General features: G+C 36.1%; 1 protein-coding gene across 1 annotated transcript; it reads right to left on the bottom strand.

Moving 5' to 3' along the window:
* Positions 1-920: 920 nt before the first annotated feature.
* LOC306911671 (arf-GAP with Rho-GAP domain, ANK repeat and PH domain-containing protein 1) lies at positions 921-17,877 on the bottom strand. The gene is made up of 23 exons (XM_079487170.1): positions 17,834-17,877; positions 16,840-16,934; positions 16,704-16,753; positions 16,352-16,544; positions 16,106-16,210; positions 15,709-15,834; positions 15,543-15,603; positions 15,322-15,442; positions 15,043-15,200; positions 14,536-14,642; positions 14,146-14,431; positions 12,524-12,706; positions 12,268-12,436; positions 12,117-12,161; positions 10,030-10,147; positions 7,660-7,759; positions 7,376-7,568; positions 7,252-7,297; positions 6,778-6,929; positions 6,205-6,408; positions 1,765-1,870; positions 1,273-1,420; positions 921-1,195 (listed from the first exon to the last, which is right to left on the bottom strand). The coding sequence occupies exons 2-23, from the start codon at positions 16,932-16,934 to the stop codon at positions 1,154-1,156; spliced, it is 2,808 nt and encodes a 935-aa protein (XP_079343296.1). The 5' UTR covers positions 17,834-17,877; the 3' UTR covers positions 921-1,153.

Below are 17,877 nucleotides of genomic sequence, written 5' to 3' on the forward strand. Positions count from 1 at the left end.
CAGTTAACAATACGTTAACAAATTTGAACAGAAGTTCAGATATATATGAGAATGAACTTTATTTGCACGCAACTCCTCTCATGTGTACTCGGAAGGGAAATAATGAAGCAGATGTAAGGTTAACTTTCTTGCTTCTGCTGCCTGAATGGATGTTTTTTGTCCGCACGCAGGTTAAAATTGCAATATGCGGGAGCTTCAATGAACATTTGTTGTAATATTTCTGTACCCATGCCTTACATAAATGTGTTCAGTCTAGTTAGTCCGTGTGCTGTTGTCATTATTTATCTTGTCTTGTTATTACTCCCTCGTGGGTTTTTGTTTTGTGTTTATTGTCCAATAAACGTATTGTTAACCCTGCATTGCTGCCTGCACTTGGGTTCTTCTCCTACACAGTTCATGACAGAATAAACATAACTAAACAAACAAGGCTTTTCTGAAATAAATATACATGCTAGATTAGAAATATCTGTATACATGGTACCAGAAACACTACAGTTAGCCCATTTTAGTTAAAATTATGTTTAATGACATAAAAACAAACATTCTTAATTTTTTTCAAGTCATGCTTATTTGTACATAGATGATGCAGCGCTTTATATTAGTCTGTTTTCTTTCTAGTTACTCTCTTTTTCACACAGTCTCATCGTTTTGTTTAATGCGGAGTTCACATTCACAGTTTTCACCGGAGCAGTATTATCATTTTGTTTTATGCCAGAACAAAAACACACTGCGTGACTACATTGCACATAGCATTAGGAATGCTGCCACATGCGCATTGTTCGATGGATCAGGAAAAGAGGGGTTACACATTGCATGACTTTACAACAGGATGAATCACAGACAGCTTTGTCTGGTCATCAAACCACGTTTCCTAAACATGTGGGAAGTGATACTGGAAATAACCTAAAATCATGTGTGAGACTGGAGTTCTTGTAAAACAAATGGAAGCTTATGCATATTTGCAGCAAAAAGGAAACAAAGACAATTAGCGAGGTCTGTTCTGCAAAGAGAGTTGGAGGGAAATACGTTTTGTTGCAATGGAAATCTGAGCTAAAATCATGCCGTGTGAACTCAACAATAGTAAAACAACAGCTAAAATATTGTCAAAAGACATCTTGATTTATGAGATGTTATGAAAAGAGCTGTGAGATCTTTAGAAAACAGTAGTAATTTCTTCATCTGTCTCGCGCTGGCTCTGCACAAAGAGAACACATGTTAGAGTAGGTTGTCATGTTGTTTTAAGAAGCTTTCTTTTTTAATGTGCATGCTCACCCTGAAAAGCATTGTGTGGTGTATGATCAGCTCTCTGGTGAGTCTTATCATGTCTTTGTTGATGGCGAGCTCTTGGAACAGTGTAGCCACAAACACCACCGCCAGATTATGAGTCGTCATTAAGTTAATATGACTGTGGCACTGCACACTGAGGAGAAAACCGATGTTTAGTGACGATAGCATGATTGTTTACCTTTTAAAAACAGTGGTTTCAACTGCTGAATTTAAGGTGTTACTCAAGTGTCCACGGTTAATCCACCATAACAGATGCTCAAAATCTTGTTTTAATTATTTGATCTTTATTTAGTCCAATCATTGTAAATTCTTTTATCTAACAAAAGATAAATTAATCTTAATATACATTACATTTTTGCAGCATTTACATATAATATGAATATACAGTTGCAAATATAAATAATTAATATTTTGTTTTATACAATTCTTTCTTGTTTAGCACACACAAGTAAAAAAAATGTTAGTTTTGTTTCATACTTATGTAGATGTCCACATAGTGCCGCCAGAGTTGCAAAATTCACGGGAGGAAGTTTGTTGACTAGTTTACGATATGCCTGAAGTCTCTGCATTTCATCTGACAATACTGTGGAGAGAATTTGATAATCTGTACTTTTTACTAATCTACTTGTACATGTGAAGTAGTCAACAGTCTCTTGATATTATTTTTCTCTAGCTATTGTATTTCAATCAAAGAGTATTCTGATATTTATTAGTGTACTATTTAGTTCCGCTGTAAAAAAAGTCAAAATGAAGGTAGCATTATTCACATGTATATAAATAAAGTTGTAGAACATAACCTAAATAATGACCGTTTATACCATGTTTAAACACAATATGGAAAATACCTACTTTTACCTTTATTTAACACACAATATTACACAACATTCATGTTCTCATTGTTATTTTTGGAATCACAAAGTATATTCCACTCCGGAATATAATTGGTGTTATACTGCTATATATAACTGCATTTACCAAGTTAAGGTTGAAAAAAATATGTAAGTTTGTTGGATGGGTACTAAACAATATATAATTGCTAGCTTTTGAGTATTTAATAAACAAATTTCATTTATTTTTATATCGCCTATACGACTGTATTATACTATGTTTTTTGACTGCGTCATGCGTGTTTCTCTACTTTCGAGTCAGAATTTCAGTCACCTCTTAAAGACCCTAAATCTTGGTGGTATTTCATTTTTTACACTTATAAATAATAATAGTTACAAACTGAATACAGTATATATACCAATAAGTATCCAAAACCCCCTCATTTAAAAAAATATTTTGTTATGTTGCTTTTTTACATGATAAAGAAAAAGCATTAAAAAAGATTTGTGACAACTTTGCAAATGCATTAATGAAAGCTGCAAGCAGCATTCACCGGGCCCAAAGGGAAATACACACAGTAATGTCATATCATGAGTTTTTGAAAATCTGACTTAAAATGATTTTCTGGCTTTCATAAAGCCTACTAAGCAGGTGAATTGTTGATGAATGTTTGTGGGTTCTGACTGCTTTTGTGTTTTATACTTGGCTATCTGTAAAGATATATGGGCTTATGTCTTTTCTGCTTGGTGCATGCATAAACTGCTGGGAGGTGTGTAACCCAGGTTAAAAACAAGTATTAGCATAAAGTAAATTTTGTTTAGAAAATGAGTCCTTTAGAGTATTTAAAGTCCTTGAAACCCTGAGAAAAAAACGGTGTTTAAAGAATAATTTTATTTGTTGAAGCACACTTTGTATTTAATTTTTTCCACTTCCTGTATTTTATTTAATCTTAATTTAATTCTCAAGTTCTAAAAAATTAGCATTTTACGCAAACCAAAAAATCAGTTAAACCTTATACCTTGTGTAAGTGGCTCATTATTGTTGTGAAATCCTGTAGATCCTGTTTTAGTCTTCGGATTTAACTGGTCCATACGCAGACATTTGTGTGATGTAAAACTTGTTTTATGAAGAAAAAAAAGCCTTAAGTTTTCAGAAATATCTATATAATATCTAAACTTTGTCTGATGGGGAAATTCTTTTTAACCGATTCAGTGTTTTATTTTTGTCGTCGTAATTTGTAAATTATTTAAGTATAAAAAATATATAGCTATTTATTGTATGCCTATTTATGTTTTTTATTTAGCCTATATTATATTTATATTATTATTTTCTGTTCTGTTCTGTTGTTTAGGCTATCTGTTCTGGGCCGGGTATCCCGATAACGATGTACTCTAGCCTATCTTAGCTCTTATAAGCGCACTCTATGTGCAAGGTTATGAACGTTAGCCACAATTCCTCGCGCATTTCCCAAAAATGTACATCCTCCCAAAAATGTAGGCTACTGAACTCGTAGAACGCGAGAATAGCTGCTACTTGAGTCACTTTCCATTCGCAAAGTGCTGTACTATAGGCTATACTAACCTTAAAAGGAATCGTATTCTGAACGTTTAACCTAACAATTGTCATCTGTTGTGTATTATATGTATTAAAAAAATATATATTTAATGTCATTCTATATAGATCATTGGAGCTAAATGACTCTTGCCGTATCCGGTCGGCAAAACAGCAAATTTCAGCACTGTCTTCTGTTCCTCTTTTAGATAAAAGCCCAAGTCTAAATCGTTCATTTTCATTCTATATGGATCTTTCAGATTTAGGTCTGGATTTCCATGCTACTATGATGTTGCCAATGCATCAAAAAATATTTATCAAACGACAGTGCCCCCCCGCCAATGATCCAATGCCCCTCCTATAGATCTGCTCTGACGCCGACTCTGTATATTTCCAATGTTTTGCAAATTTTGTTGGAAAAGTTCGAAAAAGTATGTTTTGTATATAATTGGTACACATGAATTATGGTAGAATATGAAAAGTTTGAAATCATAATCCTCTGCTTGAGCCAAAAGCCACAATAACGTAAATCACATGACAATATTTAGATTTTTTCATATTTGAAATTCAACAAATTTCGTTATATCTCTTGACCACTAGGGGGAGTTTTAACTTAACAGGTTCTCTCAAAATATGGTCATGATGAACCATACTATGTTTCAAAGAGATACGCCATTGTGTTCATAAAATACTCATTGAATGCAGAAAATTTTAAATGAGTGGGGCCCCCAATGGCCGACGGAGGAACATTTGGGATTGTCCACTCGGCATGAGTAATCAAACGAGGCCACACTTTAGACAAAAGATTTCAGAAGTAATGAACAAAAATTGCTATATTCTTATCTTATCACCAGTAGGTGACGCTGTGCCGAAACTTGTGTCACTTATAGTCCAGACATTGATGACATATAGCAAGTTTTGTATCAATACATGAAAGTTTGGCGAAAATACATCCTTAAAACCATTAATGCAAACCCTTTGTCAAATTTATTGACATCCAATTCGAGAACGGATTAGCCAATCAAAAATATTCTAAGCACTGTCTCTAGAGGGTAAATACCACATTTGGTGCAAATCGGACAAACGGTCTAGGTTGAGTTCGAAAAAGTATATTTTTAAATGCGGCAACTTCAGTGCAATCTAATCAGCATCAGCCAATAGTTCATAGGTAAGAATAATTTTGTTTCTAGGACTTACGATTCAAAAGTTTGGAGCAAAAATGTATGTGAAATTTTGCACTGGTGGAAAGTTCGAGACCCCAAATTTTTTTCCCTTTGATTCTATGGCCTTTGGGGCTTGATCCCTAATAAAATTATACACAACGGCCACTTGGTATACCTGTAATTGCTTGTTAACACAAATTGCCAATCACATGGCCGCAACTCAATGCATTTAGGCATCCAGACGTGAAGACTGCATGCTGTAGTACTAACCGAGTATCAGAATGGTGAAGAAAGGGGATTTGAGTGTTTCAAAAACTGCTGATCTTTTGGTATTTAAAAAATTATCCAAAACAGAGAAAATAAGTGATGGTTGTGTGGATAAAATTCCTTGTTGATGTCAGAGGAGAATCGGCAGACTGGTTTGAGGTGATAGAAAGGCAACAGTAACTCAAACAACCACACATTACAACCAATGGCGCTTGTCCACTGCATGGTAGCGTCAGGTTTAGTATAACTCTGCTCGGTACAGCTCATTAAACTTTAGCTCAGTTCCCTTTTCCATAGCAGTTTTGTACCGCTTCAAAGTGGATTGGGATTATAAACGTATCGTCATTGTTGCGCGACGCCTCTACTGCCATAGCATCATTGTAAACCGTGCACAACACCGGAGTAATGGAGCATACTGATGGTGGATGGCAGCAAAACTAAATACTGCTAAAATACCAGAGATTTTGATCTTACATCAAAGAGCAGACAACGATCATTTGGTTTGCTCGATGGCGCGCAAGGGTACGCTACTGTAGCATTTAGCATTGCATTAAGGGTCTCAATCTCTATTTTACTGTCACGAAGCATATAACGAAATGTCAATATTACGTCTTAAAATGTGTATTCATGTGTTGCAAATCCAATGACGCTGGAAATTATTTTCTCTGCCCAAATCAGTGATCTGTATGTAAACACGTCACATTTTGGTATCAGGTACTAGGTACTGTACCCAGTGAAAGAAAAACCAAAAGTGAGCTGTACTATCCAGTGGAAAAGCGCCTCAGGTTATGCAAAATACCATCTTTGCAAACACAACACGCCGAACCTTGAAGCAGAGTATCACATGATACCTAAAAAGACTTCTTTAACCAACTACTCAGTTAAGGGTTCGAGAACTTATGCAATTTACTTTTTTCAGTTACTTAATAAATTTACAAAGTTGTCACAATATATCTTTTTTCCTATTCATTATTGTGTATGGAGTGTGGATTGATTATGACTTTTATGAACCACAGTATACAATAAATACAGCCTCAGGGTCTTCAAAGACCAATTCTACATCAACAAAAAGCAATATGCATCTTATTTTTTTTTGTCAAACTCCCACCTGCAGCTTTTAGCCAGAGATGTTTTTGTGGTACAAGCTCAATAGTCTGCCGTAGGATCTGTTTCAGAGCTCCTGTCACATCCAGGATGGAGTATTCATCTGTTCCCAGAACGACCTCACTGGGAGAAACATGCAAGCTGTCCACCAGTTTACTAACCTGAGGAGCAATTCCACAGCGCCGATACAAACCTTCTACCTTCAAACCTAAGACAAATAAAATCAGCTTTTATTTGAAGTTTCCATGAAGCATTTTTCATTTGTCAAACATCAATCTTGCTCTGAATATTTGTATTATTTATTCTTAAAAATCTGCAGCTTAGCAAAGACATTTCTCCTCATTATCCAGCATCTTGTATACTTCACTTACATAAACCTGGAAAATCAACTACCTGTTACAAATATGGTAAAACCAACACAACCCTAGATATTATTTGAAACAGTATGCTACTATGAACTTAAGCTATATAAATAAATATAAAAAGTATATGAAAACTATAACTTATATTTAGGTTATAATAATAATAGTTATCATTGTAAAACTCAGAACTGCTATAACTCCAGACTGTCACTTACCATATTGTGTTATGTGAGAGATGCATCTGTCGATAGCACACGGCACAGCATCAGTATGTTTCTGTCCATCTGTTGTCGAGCATGTGGCCCTCTGCACAAGGTCATACCACCGCAGACAGCTTTGCTGCAGCTCAAACTGTATATGCAGTGTTCTGCAGAGAACAAACTTTATTTAAGGCATTTGTGAGGTACACTTATCAGAACATTAATCCCATTCTGGTATTAAATAAATGCCAACCAAAAGTTGCACATCATTACACTGTATGCTCGACACTCCTATAATGTAAAAAAGCTGCTTGCACCTATGGACAAAAATGTTGCAGATGCCAATGATGGTGCTCAAAAGGACTGTACACAGTGATAGTTGAGAAAAAGATTTTAGGTGTTGTGCGTGTCTATGATGCCTAAACATTCGGTACACAGCTTTAAGGCCGAATTCTGTCTAGGTAGATTGTGCACAATTAAGTGACCAACCTCTCGGCAATCTGCAGCATGATGCAGTTCTCATTTTGGTGTAGATCTAGGAAGGAAGAAGTAGTTTAATCATCAACATAAACAGCACGTTAACAGAAGCTTAAAAAAGTAATGTGATACTGACAGCAGCGTGTGTCAGGGCCCAACAGCAGTTTGTCTCTTGAGCAGTGTGGCCGTGTGAATATATTCAGCATTCCTGTCTGAAGTGTACACCACACTTCAACACAGTCGAGGGCTGCACCCTGCCGTACAGATGCTCTGGACATAGCATAGACACCTTCCATATCCTCGTCCAACGCTGTTTCCCCCAGCAAAATCTACACACAGCACATTCACTGCTGTACTATTCATATGAAGACATGTACTAATAAATGGTACCTGGATTGACCCATAAGGTGAGCATGTTACCTTCATGACATGCAGCATGTGTTCCAGTAGAGAATCAGGCCCATTTGCAGCGCAGGTCAGTCTGTCTGTCAGCGTAAACATCTCAAACTCATGACTTCCTCTGTAAATGACATCACATGCTTATACATTTGAAGCGCTTTGAATTTGAACATGTTCACATTTATCTGCTATATTTGTAAAAAAAAAAAAACAATGTTGTCTGCTATATTTGTAAAAAAAACAAAAACTATTTGCGAATGTACTCCCTCCCCCAAATTACAAACTACACAGACACAGCACCAAGAAAACGCAGTAGAAAATTGCTTGCTATTTAAAATAGGACCACCTCCGAACCATATACAGAGTCTTATTATACTGCTGTAGACCACTCCCTTCTTATACGTTTTGAACACAGGTAGTGATGCAAGCTAACAAGTGTTGGACTATAAAGCTGATGATACATGTATATATATATATATATATATATATATATATATATATAGTTCAGCATCCACACCCAATCTGGCTCTCTCTCAGTTACAGCTTGCATTTGATATTGTTCAGCATAAGTTATTTGAATTAAAACTAGTTTTGAATGTTGATAAAACAAAATTCATGTTGTTTTCTAAATCCAAATCAATCATTCAGAATAATCTTCTGCTTCTTACTACGTCCCAAGGTTCAGAACATGAGTTTGTATCTCAGTATAGGTATCTGGGGATTTTAAATGATGACGCTCTCTCCTTTGGCCCTCATGTCCGGCAACTGGTGAAAAGATTGAAAGTGAAATTGGGTTTTTACTTTAGAATTAAATCCGGTCTTTCCTTCGAGGCAAAAGGGGGCTTGTTGCAGAGACTTTTATGTCTGTGCTGGACTATGGTGATGTTACTGTGATCTTCACAGGGTTTACATGCTATAGACACTGTTTATCATGGTGCATTGAGGTTCATAACAAATCTTAAAACCCTCACTTATCATTGTGTGTTGTATGCTCTGGTTGGCTGGTATGCGTTGTCCATCAGAAAACAAAAATACTGGCAATTTTTTATTTATAAATCTATCCTGGGTTTACTTCCTTCATATGTTTGTACATACATCTGCAAAAAGTATGCTTGTAGCTATAGCCTCCGGTCACAGGAATTATTTCTACTGTCTCTTCCAGTGGTACGTAGTGAATGTGGGAAAAAGGCATTTAAATTTGCTGCTCCCTCTTACTAGAAACTGAGGAAACTGGTTCCGTTGGACACTTTCAAACCAGTTTTAAATGATTTGGAAAATGAAACATCAGGCTGTAGATGTTTTAACTAGTATGTATTGATATTGAAATTTGATTGAATTTGCTTGTGTATGTGTATGTACTGTTGGATGATATTTCTTAAACTCAATCGTGCTGTGTCTGTCAGTCTTGGCCAGGATGCTCTTGTAAAAGAGATTCTTAATCTTAACATGCTTCTTTACCGGTAAAATAAAGGTTATAATAATAATAAAAAAGCGATCCTGGCATGCAAGTTCTGTGTTTGCCTGTTAAGGCTCACGGGCATCCTACTACCAGGGTAAACCGCAACCCACTATGACTTAGAGACATGCATCAAAATGGGTACATGAGAACAGAGCTGTTTTGACAAGGGTGATGTTTTACAAGACCACTGAGGAATTTTAAAAAATGTATCAAAGTATCTTAAAGACATTTCAAGAAGACCCTTCAAGGGATAGTTAACCCTACATTTGACAATTCGGTCATCATTTACTCACCCTCTGTTAGTTTCAAGCCTGTATACTGTAAATGTCTTTGTTCTTCTGAAACGCAAAGAATGATTTATAGAAGAAAGACTGTAACCAAACAGGTCTCTTTCAGCATTTACTGCCATAGTAAGGAAAATAAAAACTATGGGAGTCAATGTTGGATGATATTTGTTTGGTTACTGACTGTAACGAGCAAGGTGGGACGCGAGCCGTGAGGGAACGGCCGAGGCCGGTGACGCGAGTGATAATGAGAGCATAAAAGGACGAGCAAAAGGAGGGTACGAGGAGAGAGGACCAGGCCTGGAAGTTATGTTGTGTTTGATTATGTTTGTGTGGCCGGCAGTCGACCGTGAGGTTTGTTTTAAAAAAAACATGTAAGTTTGTTTTGTTGTTTGTTTATTTTATTAAAAGTTGTTTTATGTTCGCCGGTTCCCGCCTCCTTCCTTCCTGACATGGAACCGTGTTACACTGACATTCTTGCAAATATCTTCCTTTGTGTTTAGCAGAACCAAGATATTTACAGGTTTGAAATGACAAGAGGGTGAGGAAATGTCACTTTAAGAATCATGCCAACTTGTGGAAAACTGTCATCAGATGTCCCCCTTTAGAAAATCTCACACATAAGCAAACATTGTAGTATTTTCTTACTGTGTGGAGCAATCAAACACTGAGATGACCTCCATTAAATCCAGCACATCACAGGCAGCTGACTCATTCTCTTGTGAGAACAAAAAACGTTCCTCATCCAGCTTTCCATGGAGTTCCTCTACAACACAAAACCAGGATACATTTAATAGCTTCGATATTTCATGCAATTTAGGTAGCATGACATTTAAGCAAAATGACGCTTGCTTAGAGTATAAGCCACCAAGACGCTGGATATTACAGTTAAGCTGATGATTTGTAAAACTGAACTTTTGCACGGTTTCAATTTAATATAAAAAAATTAACATTTATGGCCAGATATTTCATTAAAAAAGTCAAATTAATTGTTGAGAAAATTATTTCTGAATAATAAGCAAAGAACAAAGGAAATTGTACCTTATGCTACCTTACTGTTATGAACTGTGTAGGAGAACCCAAGTGCAGGCAGCAAAACGGGGATGAAGGGGTTAACAAACAGACTTAAATAATAACGGAAAACAAAGACCCACGAGGGGGTAACAAAACCGTAGACAATAACAAACACGATAAACTAAAACTTAACAAGAACTCAACTAAACTTAAGTCTCTTACAGGACAATGCTTCAAGGACAAAATACCAGGCTTCTATAACAGGGTTACAAGTACAACGAACGAGCACAAGACAATAGACATGAGGGCATCTTATAGGAAAACTAACAAAGGAGATAACAATGGGCAGGTGTGGGTACTGAAACACTCAGAGAAGGTTAACAAGACAAAAGGGAGGGAAACACAGACGAGACACGAGAAAGCACATGGCAAGTCAGAATCAAAACAAAGCCATGTCTTTCTCACACAAAACTTAAGGCCATGACTCCGCTGCAAGACCAAGAATAAACATGACATGATAGCGGAATCATGACACTTACTTGTCCACAATGCACAAAATATCCTACATTAATGCTGATTATACCACGGCTGTTGAATGAGTCAATCTGATTGGTTGACAAACGTTCTGTGAGTATGCCTTAACTTTCAGTAAGTGGACACCTATGAAGGTGTTCCAGGACTGCTGACCGCATTACAGTTCCATATCAAGTCGCAAAGTTTTAACAACAGAAAGGTTAGTGTAGCCTTGAGGTCATTACCGCAAACACAGCACCCTGCTCTTAATCTGACGTTTATAATGTCAAACTTTACTGTTAATGGAGACATGTGCAAAGCATTTCAATAACAAGAAATATTCCTACACATACTGAAATAGAATAAATAAAATAACTAAATAGGAGAACAAAATGCATTAATAAACACTGATTTGACTGAATGACTGGTTCGTTTTCGTCTTCATGCTGCTTATAACGGATAACAAATATATTTTGATAGACCTACTCTGATTTTATTTACTTCTGAAGATAGAAACAAATAATAAATCATTTATTATCACTGCCTTTTCACGCAGGTGTGCGAACGGTCTCTCTGTCTCTCACACACACACACCACGTGGCTCAAACTTCTGAGTTCCCAGATAGTGGTCCTATCATCAACAGCATTTAAAAGATGATAACATGACAAACACTGAAATTCAACATTTGAGCAATGTCCTGTGGTGTGGTAACCGTGGTATATGCGGGGTACTCCAGTTCATAACTTGCGAATAATTAAACAGCCCGTCGTAAATCTTTCCTTACATAAAACACTGTCTAGACATATCCATGCAATTTACTGTATCCATCAGTAAACATATAATGGGACAGAAAATGTTTTTCTTTGTTCTGCTCTGGTTCTCATCTCACTGTTTGTTCTCTCCAGTGATACATACATATAAGAAGGAATTATTTTGATAAATTAGATAAAGTCATAACCTCTGTAATAGCCATTCTGATATGGATATGAAATGAAAACAGAAATTAGTGGTTTTGAATAAAAAGTAACCATTGTTGGTTCTAATGTCCATTTTTTGCATTGCAGAATTACTGTAAAAATTCAAATAAGATGGTTGAATAGTTTGGAAAATGTGTTCTCGCTACTAATAATTGTATAAACTGTTAGCTATGAATGTGAACTTCAAAACATGACATGTGCATGTGTCCATTAAAAAACTGCATCCTTACCCATTTCTTCATCTGAACATTTCACTCTGTCAAACTGAGGTGCCTCTGTAAAACAAAGCATTTTGAACACACATAAAAAAACGTCAGGTTTTTGAATCTGTGTGAAATGCATAATTGTATTGGCCTTACTTTAAAAGCTTCAAAAACATACCCACAAACTCGTTGTGTCGCAGCAGTTCTGTCTGTAAGGCTTGTCCAGAACTCTCAGCTATGCTGATGGCGGAGGGAATCTCTGTGCCAGTGCATAAAACCCTCGCCCCAGAGCACAGCAAAGACAGAGTCTCATCTACATTAGGACCACTAACCACCTCCTGCAACCTCTATAGATCAACAGAGGGGAGAAAACATCAAATTGAAACGGAAAAAATAATTAATATAATCCTTGATGTCATTATTTGTTACCGTACCTGGTTAAGGAGTTGCTGGCTTGTAGCAAGTGGATGGGCTTTGTGGTAAAGTCCTTTTGGATATTTAGAGAGAATAAAAACTGCCCTCTGTTCCCGAGAGACATCAGGTGCAATCTGCTCTGCTGGAGTGATGTAATGACCCCACACGGCATTAGCGGATTTATTTCCAAACAACACAAACAACTGTGGGAAGAGAAATATTTGTATTTGCTGTTACAAAGACAATATAATAAGGTCTCAAATTATAGTATTAATGGTTTCAGTTTCACTGACATATCTGCTCTTTACAATTTTTTCTTCTTTTGCTTCTTTTGTTTTAAATTTGTAACACTTTGAGATTCTTGTTAATATAAAGTGCATTATAAATAAAATGAATTATTATTATTATTATAAATGCACAAAAGCAGAGTCAAAAAGGAAAATACACATCTGAAACAATCACAAGACACAAGGTTGATTGCAAAGAAAATCGTGTGTGATGTATTTTTGGTTGTACTCTCAATTAAGTTTCATGAGCTGTAATTTATACAGTATAATTATTATTAGGCTACTTTAAAATGTCTATTATTGCTTCATTAAAAGGCTTTACAGACTTCAATATTTGTTGGGTATTTACAGTTTTTCTGTATAAATGGTGAATTATTGCCATTTTTAAATGTAATGTGTGAAGTGGGCAATAAAACACAGAAAATTAGTGCTGGTGTTTGTATTTATTTACTCAAAAAAACAACTTTTTTATTTTAATATTTATTATTATTTTCAGGTGTTTTTTTGTTATGTGGCTCTTTTAGATGAATTCCCAAAGTGTTGGTGTTTGTCTTGTCTTGCTCTCAGCCCCTTAAATTCTTTGTGTTGTCTTGGTCTCGAAACATTCTGATCTTGGTCTCGGTTTAGGGGTTCTTGACTACAATACTAGTACTCTGTACAATATATGCTAACAATCCTTTACTTTTTCTAGTTTTCGCATCATTCTGTGTGTTTTTTACATTTGCGTTGTTAATAAACTACACCAGACGTTGGTTTGTTGTGTCGAGTGGCATTCAGTGTGGCCATAATTGAAAATGATAATGAGTTCTATTGTCTTTCACCTTGTCACGCCGTGTAACACCCTCATTACGAAAGTTTTCGCACATTCTTTCTCAGCCTGTGACACAACATTCCACATTGGCCCATTAGGGGTTGGGTCTTTATCTACTGATGTGTTATGAAAAACATATGGCCTGTCCACAACAAGAAGTGTCTTACAAAAGTTAAATCACTATATTGTTTTATGTGAATGAGTGAGTTGTTTTTTTGAGAAATGTTTTTTACATCTTGTCGCAAAGTCTCTAGTCTACAAGATTCAATAATCAAATGTCTTGTGTTTATATGTTTAGCTTGTGTTTTTTTTTACTTTATTTCATTGACTGTAATGGTCCCATTAATATGTTTATAAACAACTGAAAAAAGCACAAATTTTAAAAACTTCTGAAGGGCCCCAACCCCCTCTGATCCCAGGGGGTTAACTATGTTTTAAAAACTGATTTTCAAAAACTCATCATCAGAGATGTCAATATACTGTATATTTCCCACCTTGCCCTCGTCTACATTTGTTATTGGATCTGCAGCATATCAAAACTCACCTTAATTAAGGGTTCTGTCCAGACCTTATTATCTAGTTTCAGACTTCGCACTTTGGACCTGTTACTTCCCATTGATCTATGTTCACCTGCGCAGGCCTCGCAGATGACCACAAGCAGGTTCACAGATGCCCACTCAGGGTTAGCAGCACCACAGTCGGCACAAACTTTATTCCACGGACTCGACCACACCCGATTGGCCACTATACTGCAAGACAGTGCGCTGCGTATCACTTCATTCAGACAGTCCAGCCACGTAGTCACCTCTTTAGCTGTTTCTGCGGAGAAACTGTACAAACCTGTTAAGTTACTTTATTAAGACAAACTGTAAATAGAGCATGTACAGACTGATAGGAGACATTTAAGATATAGAAAATCTTACAGAATACTCACTTAAGGGTCCTGTATGGTGTAATGAGACTAAAGGTGTGGCGGCCTGTCAGCTTCACGGATGCTATATTCATAGATACATATGTCATGCCAAGACCTAAACTGAAGTCCTGTTAAACAACAAAAATAATTTAATACATAAACTTCGCTTTCTAAACTAGAAGAGTAATGTATATCGGTATAGTTATAAAACCAGATTTTCAGTATAAAGCATGCTCCTTTATCCTCTATCAATATTTTAACACACTGTCAAAGAAACGATTCACCCTAAAATTACATATACATTATATTTTCATACAACACAACAGAATGGATATTTAGTGGATGTATGAAGTTGGTCCCTCACAGTAACCACAGATGAAGTTAACAACCCGAAAGTATCACAAAACAAAACGCACTTCTTTGGCTTGGACATTTTATTTCCTAATGCAATGACATCCAAAAAAAGTCACTGTACTTGCTGTACTGTTTCTTTTTCAAAAGTTCACAAAAATAAACAATTCACCACACCTCTTTATTGCTGTAAATCCAAAGGTTATGTCCACAGATAGCAGCATGCACTTTTTTCCGTCGATCTTTCATGGTCAGGGACCCATGCTGTTTGGGTGGAGCGACTGGTTCCCCCCCACGAGATGCAAGGAGAGATGACACCCAACCCTTTTGCACAGCTACACATTTACACAAAACACATTTACAGCCAAGTAAATCTAAGTGTTCCAAGTCTGAGATAACAGACTCGATTGGGTTTAGTAGTAAACCATAATATTTCCATTTTACAGTTAAGCTTACCTTCACTGTGAGCCATGAACTCAAAATGTTTTTTCCTAAAGTAGATAGAGAAGTGTCCGTGATCCTGCCTGCATATGTTGGTGATGCTTGTTACATGAAACACGTATTCTGTGAACTTGTCCTGTGACACAATAAGCATTATATTTGTGATTATACAAGTTAGACAAATGATCAGTTAAACAAATGTTTTATTCACTATGACATCATGGAAAACAACTCACTGTGCGTTTTTTCCAAAGTGACATGAGCTGACCATCTAGAGTGGCCCAAAGAACATTGTGCCTACAAGACAATGCTGTTTTATAATTTCATAATCTCTTTGTACTTTCAATTATTTGCACTTAATTATCACTTTATAGATTAATGGGATTATATAGAGTTTGTTACTTGCGTCCCTTCCATACGTCCAGCCAGCTGGATTGTGCCACCACACTTTCACAGTGAGATGTAGCAGCTATCTTATTTAACCGCGATAACGTCTGCTTCCTTCTGCTCACACGAATGGTAGCAGCACTGCACAAAATTGGGCAATTTGAAATGCTATGAAAAGTCTGTTAGCACAGGTTTTTTACTGTTAAAACAGTTTAGAACACTCCAGTTTTTTTATTTAGCATAAAAATGAATCCTATAAAAAAGGCCTGTACAGGGACAAATCTCAGTAATTTATTGTAATGACCTACAATTTTGTAACAGTTTGGTAATTTTGAGGTGAAATATGAGCTACACATTTGTCTGTGAGACACACAGCCAGGGTTCTATTTACTATAAACTAATCTTAACATACCGTGGTTTATTGGGCCTGGCAGGGTTTTTCTGTGATTTGGGAACGTGACACATTTCTTCGCTTCCAACAAGCACTATTTGATCATCCATAATCTGGTCTGTAGAACTACAGAAGAGGTTATCAACATAGTACAACATTTATTATGAGAATGTATAGATTTTACTCAATTATGTATTTCTTGGTACATGCCATCTTTTAAACAACAACAAAAAAACAGCAAGGAGAAAAGCATGAAAGAAACATTACCCTGCCTTGTTTGAATTCTGGTGCTGCTTACTGAGAGATTCATTGAGAGATTTTGGTGGGACTGGAATCACAGTGAAATCCTCACAAGCTATTGTATTTTGTTGAAGGCCAGGAGAGGCAGAGATGGTATGCAGTTGACTAAATTGCTCTTCCACACTATCCTTGTTTTTGTCATTAATCTTTTCTGTAAAATCTGTAAAAGATAAGGTGATGCATAAATACTATAGTAACTGAATGGTGAGCCGAACTGCCTTTTTTGTCATATAAAGTACTTTAAAACATTTCAATTATTGGAGTTGTTTTGTACTGATAAATAATACTGCTGTTGAGGAGAAATCCTAACAAAAAGTACCTTCAAAATTCATCTTTGTATCAGCCTGATCATCTGGACCAACACCATCCCTGTAAAATACTTAAATGAAGTAAGCTTGTTTTATCCATCAGGGCATTAAGGACACAGTTAAAGACCATAAACTCCATCTTCTCACCTGGTTGATGGTTGCTTTTCTGCACCCATTCCAAACAAGTATCTTGCTCGTGGTTTTGGAACAGGTATCGTATCAGATAGATCTGATACAGACATCTGGAATGAAACAGTGTACCTCTCTTTTAGCGGTTTCCAGACATGAGAGGGTAACGTATTCCATTACAGTTACAACTTACTTCATAAAAAATATTCAGGAACTTGCTCCAAGCACCAAAAGATAAAAGTAATGTAATCTGATAACATTTGGATTTCTTCAGGGTCACATATAAATACAGCCAATTTAGAAATATAAAGACACATTTTGGATTTGTTAAAAAATGTAAGGTAATTGATGCAAAATTTAACCTATTTAAGGAAATGTCATATAGCTGTTACCTTTAATAAGTATTACTTTGTAGCTTGAAGGCATATTAGTTTGCACTGTTGTTTGCATGCTCCTTCTTTGAAAACCATTTCGTAAATTGATATATGACGTGAGTCATTGCTGACAACAGAACCAGGGACTATTGAATAACCAAGCAGCGCTCAAAGTGTTATTGTGACAAATTACTGATTTACTTCAGTTATAAATTAAACCCTTGTAATCGTAATGTAACAAATAATAGACAGTGACAAGTTTTTTGTATCCTGATTACTTAATGCCATTACTCCCCAACCCTGGTGGTTTCATGAATGTTGTCAAGATGTCATGATATGTAAAAAATGAAAGCATCAAGATAAAAACGTTAAGATTGAATGTCAGCTGCATACATAAAACTACCACACCTCCAGTTTTGTGTTGCTGATATTAAAAATTTAACAAGTCAATATTTCACATTACATGTAAGAAAGGCCAAAACATTTATGGAAAGTTCTTCCAAAGTAATACATATAAAACAAAATGTTTTCATTTGAGTTCATTTGGGCTGGTGTTAAAAGAAGGCAGTCAATTCTCACTTAAGTTAAATCAAATAAAACAGATCACATAAAAAATACTTTGAGAGAGTTGAACTTACCTTGAAGCAAGCGTTAGGTGTTCCTAATGAGACAGTGTTTTCTG

This window comes from Barbatula barbatula (genome assembly GCF_947034865.1).
Source record: "Barbatula barbatula genome assembly, chromosome: 22".
Classification (NCBI taxonomy): Eukaryota; Metazoa; Chordata; class Actinopteri; order Cypriniformes; family Nemacheilidae; genus Barbatula; species Barbatula barbatula.

Bases quoted from the DNA above. Each gene is read 5' to 3' on its own strand.
- LOC306911671 (XM_079487170.1), bottom strand. From the start codon at position 16,934: ATGTCTGTATCAGATCTATCTGATACGATACCTGTTCCAAAACCACGA. The intron at 16,545-16,703 runs GTACTTTTTGTT...TATCTTTTACAG, and splicing joins TACAAAGATGAATTTTGAAG to ATTTTACAGAAAAGATTAAT. The intron at 6,409-6,777 runs GTAAGTGACAGT...TATTTGTCTTAG, and splicing joins CTCTCACATAACACAATATG to GTTTGAAGGTAGAAGGTTTG.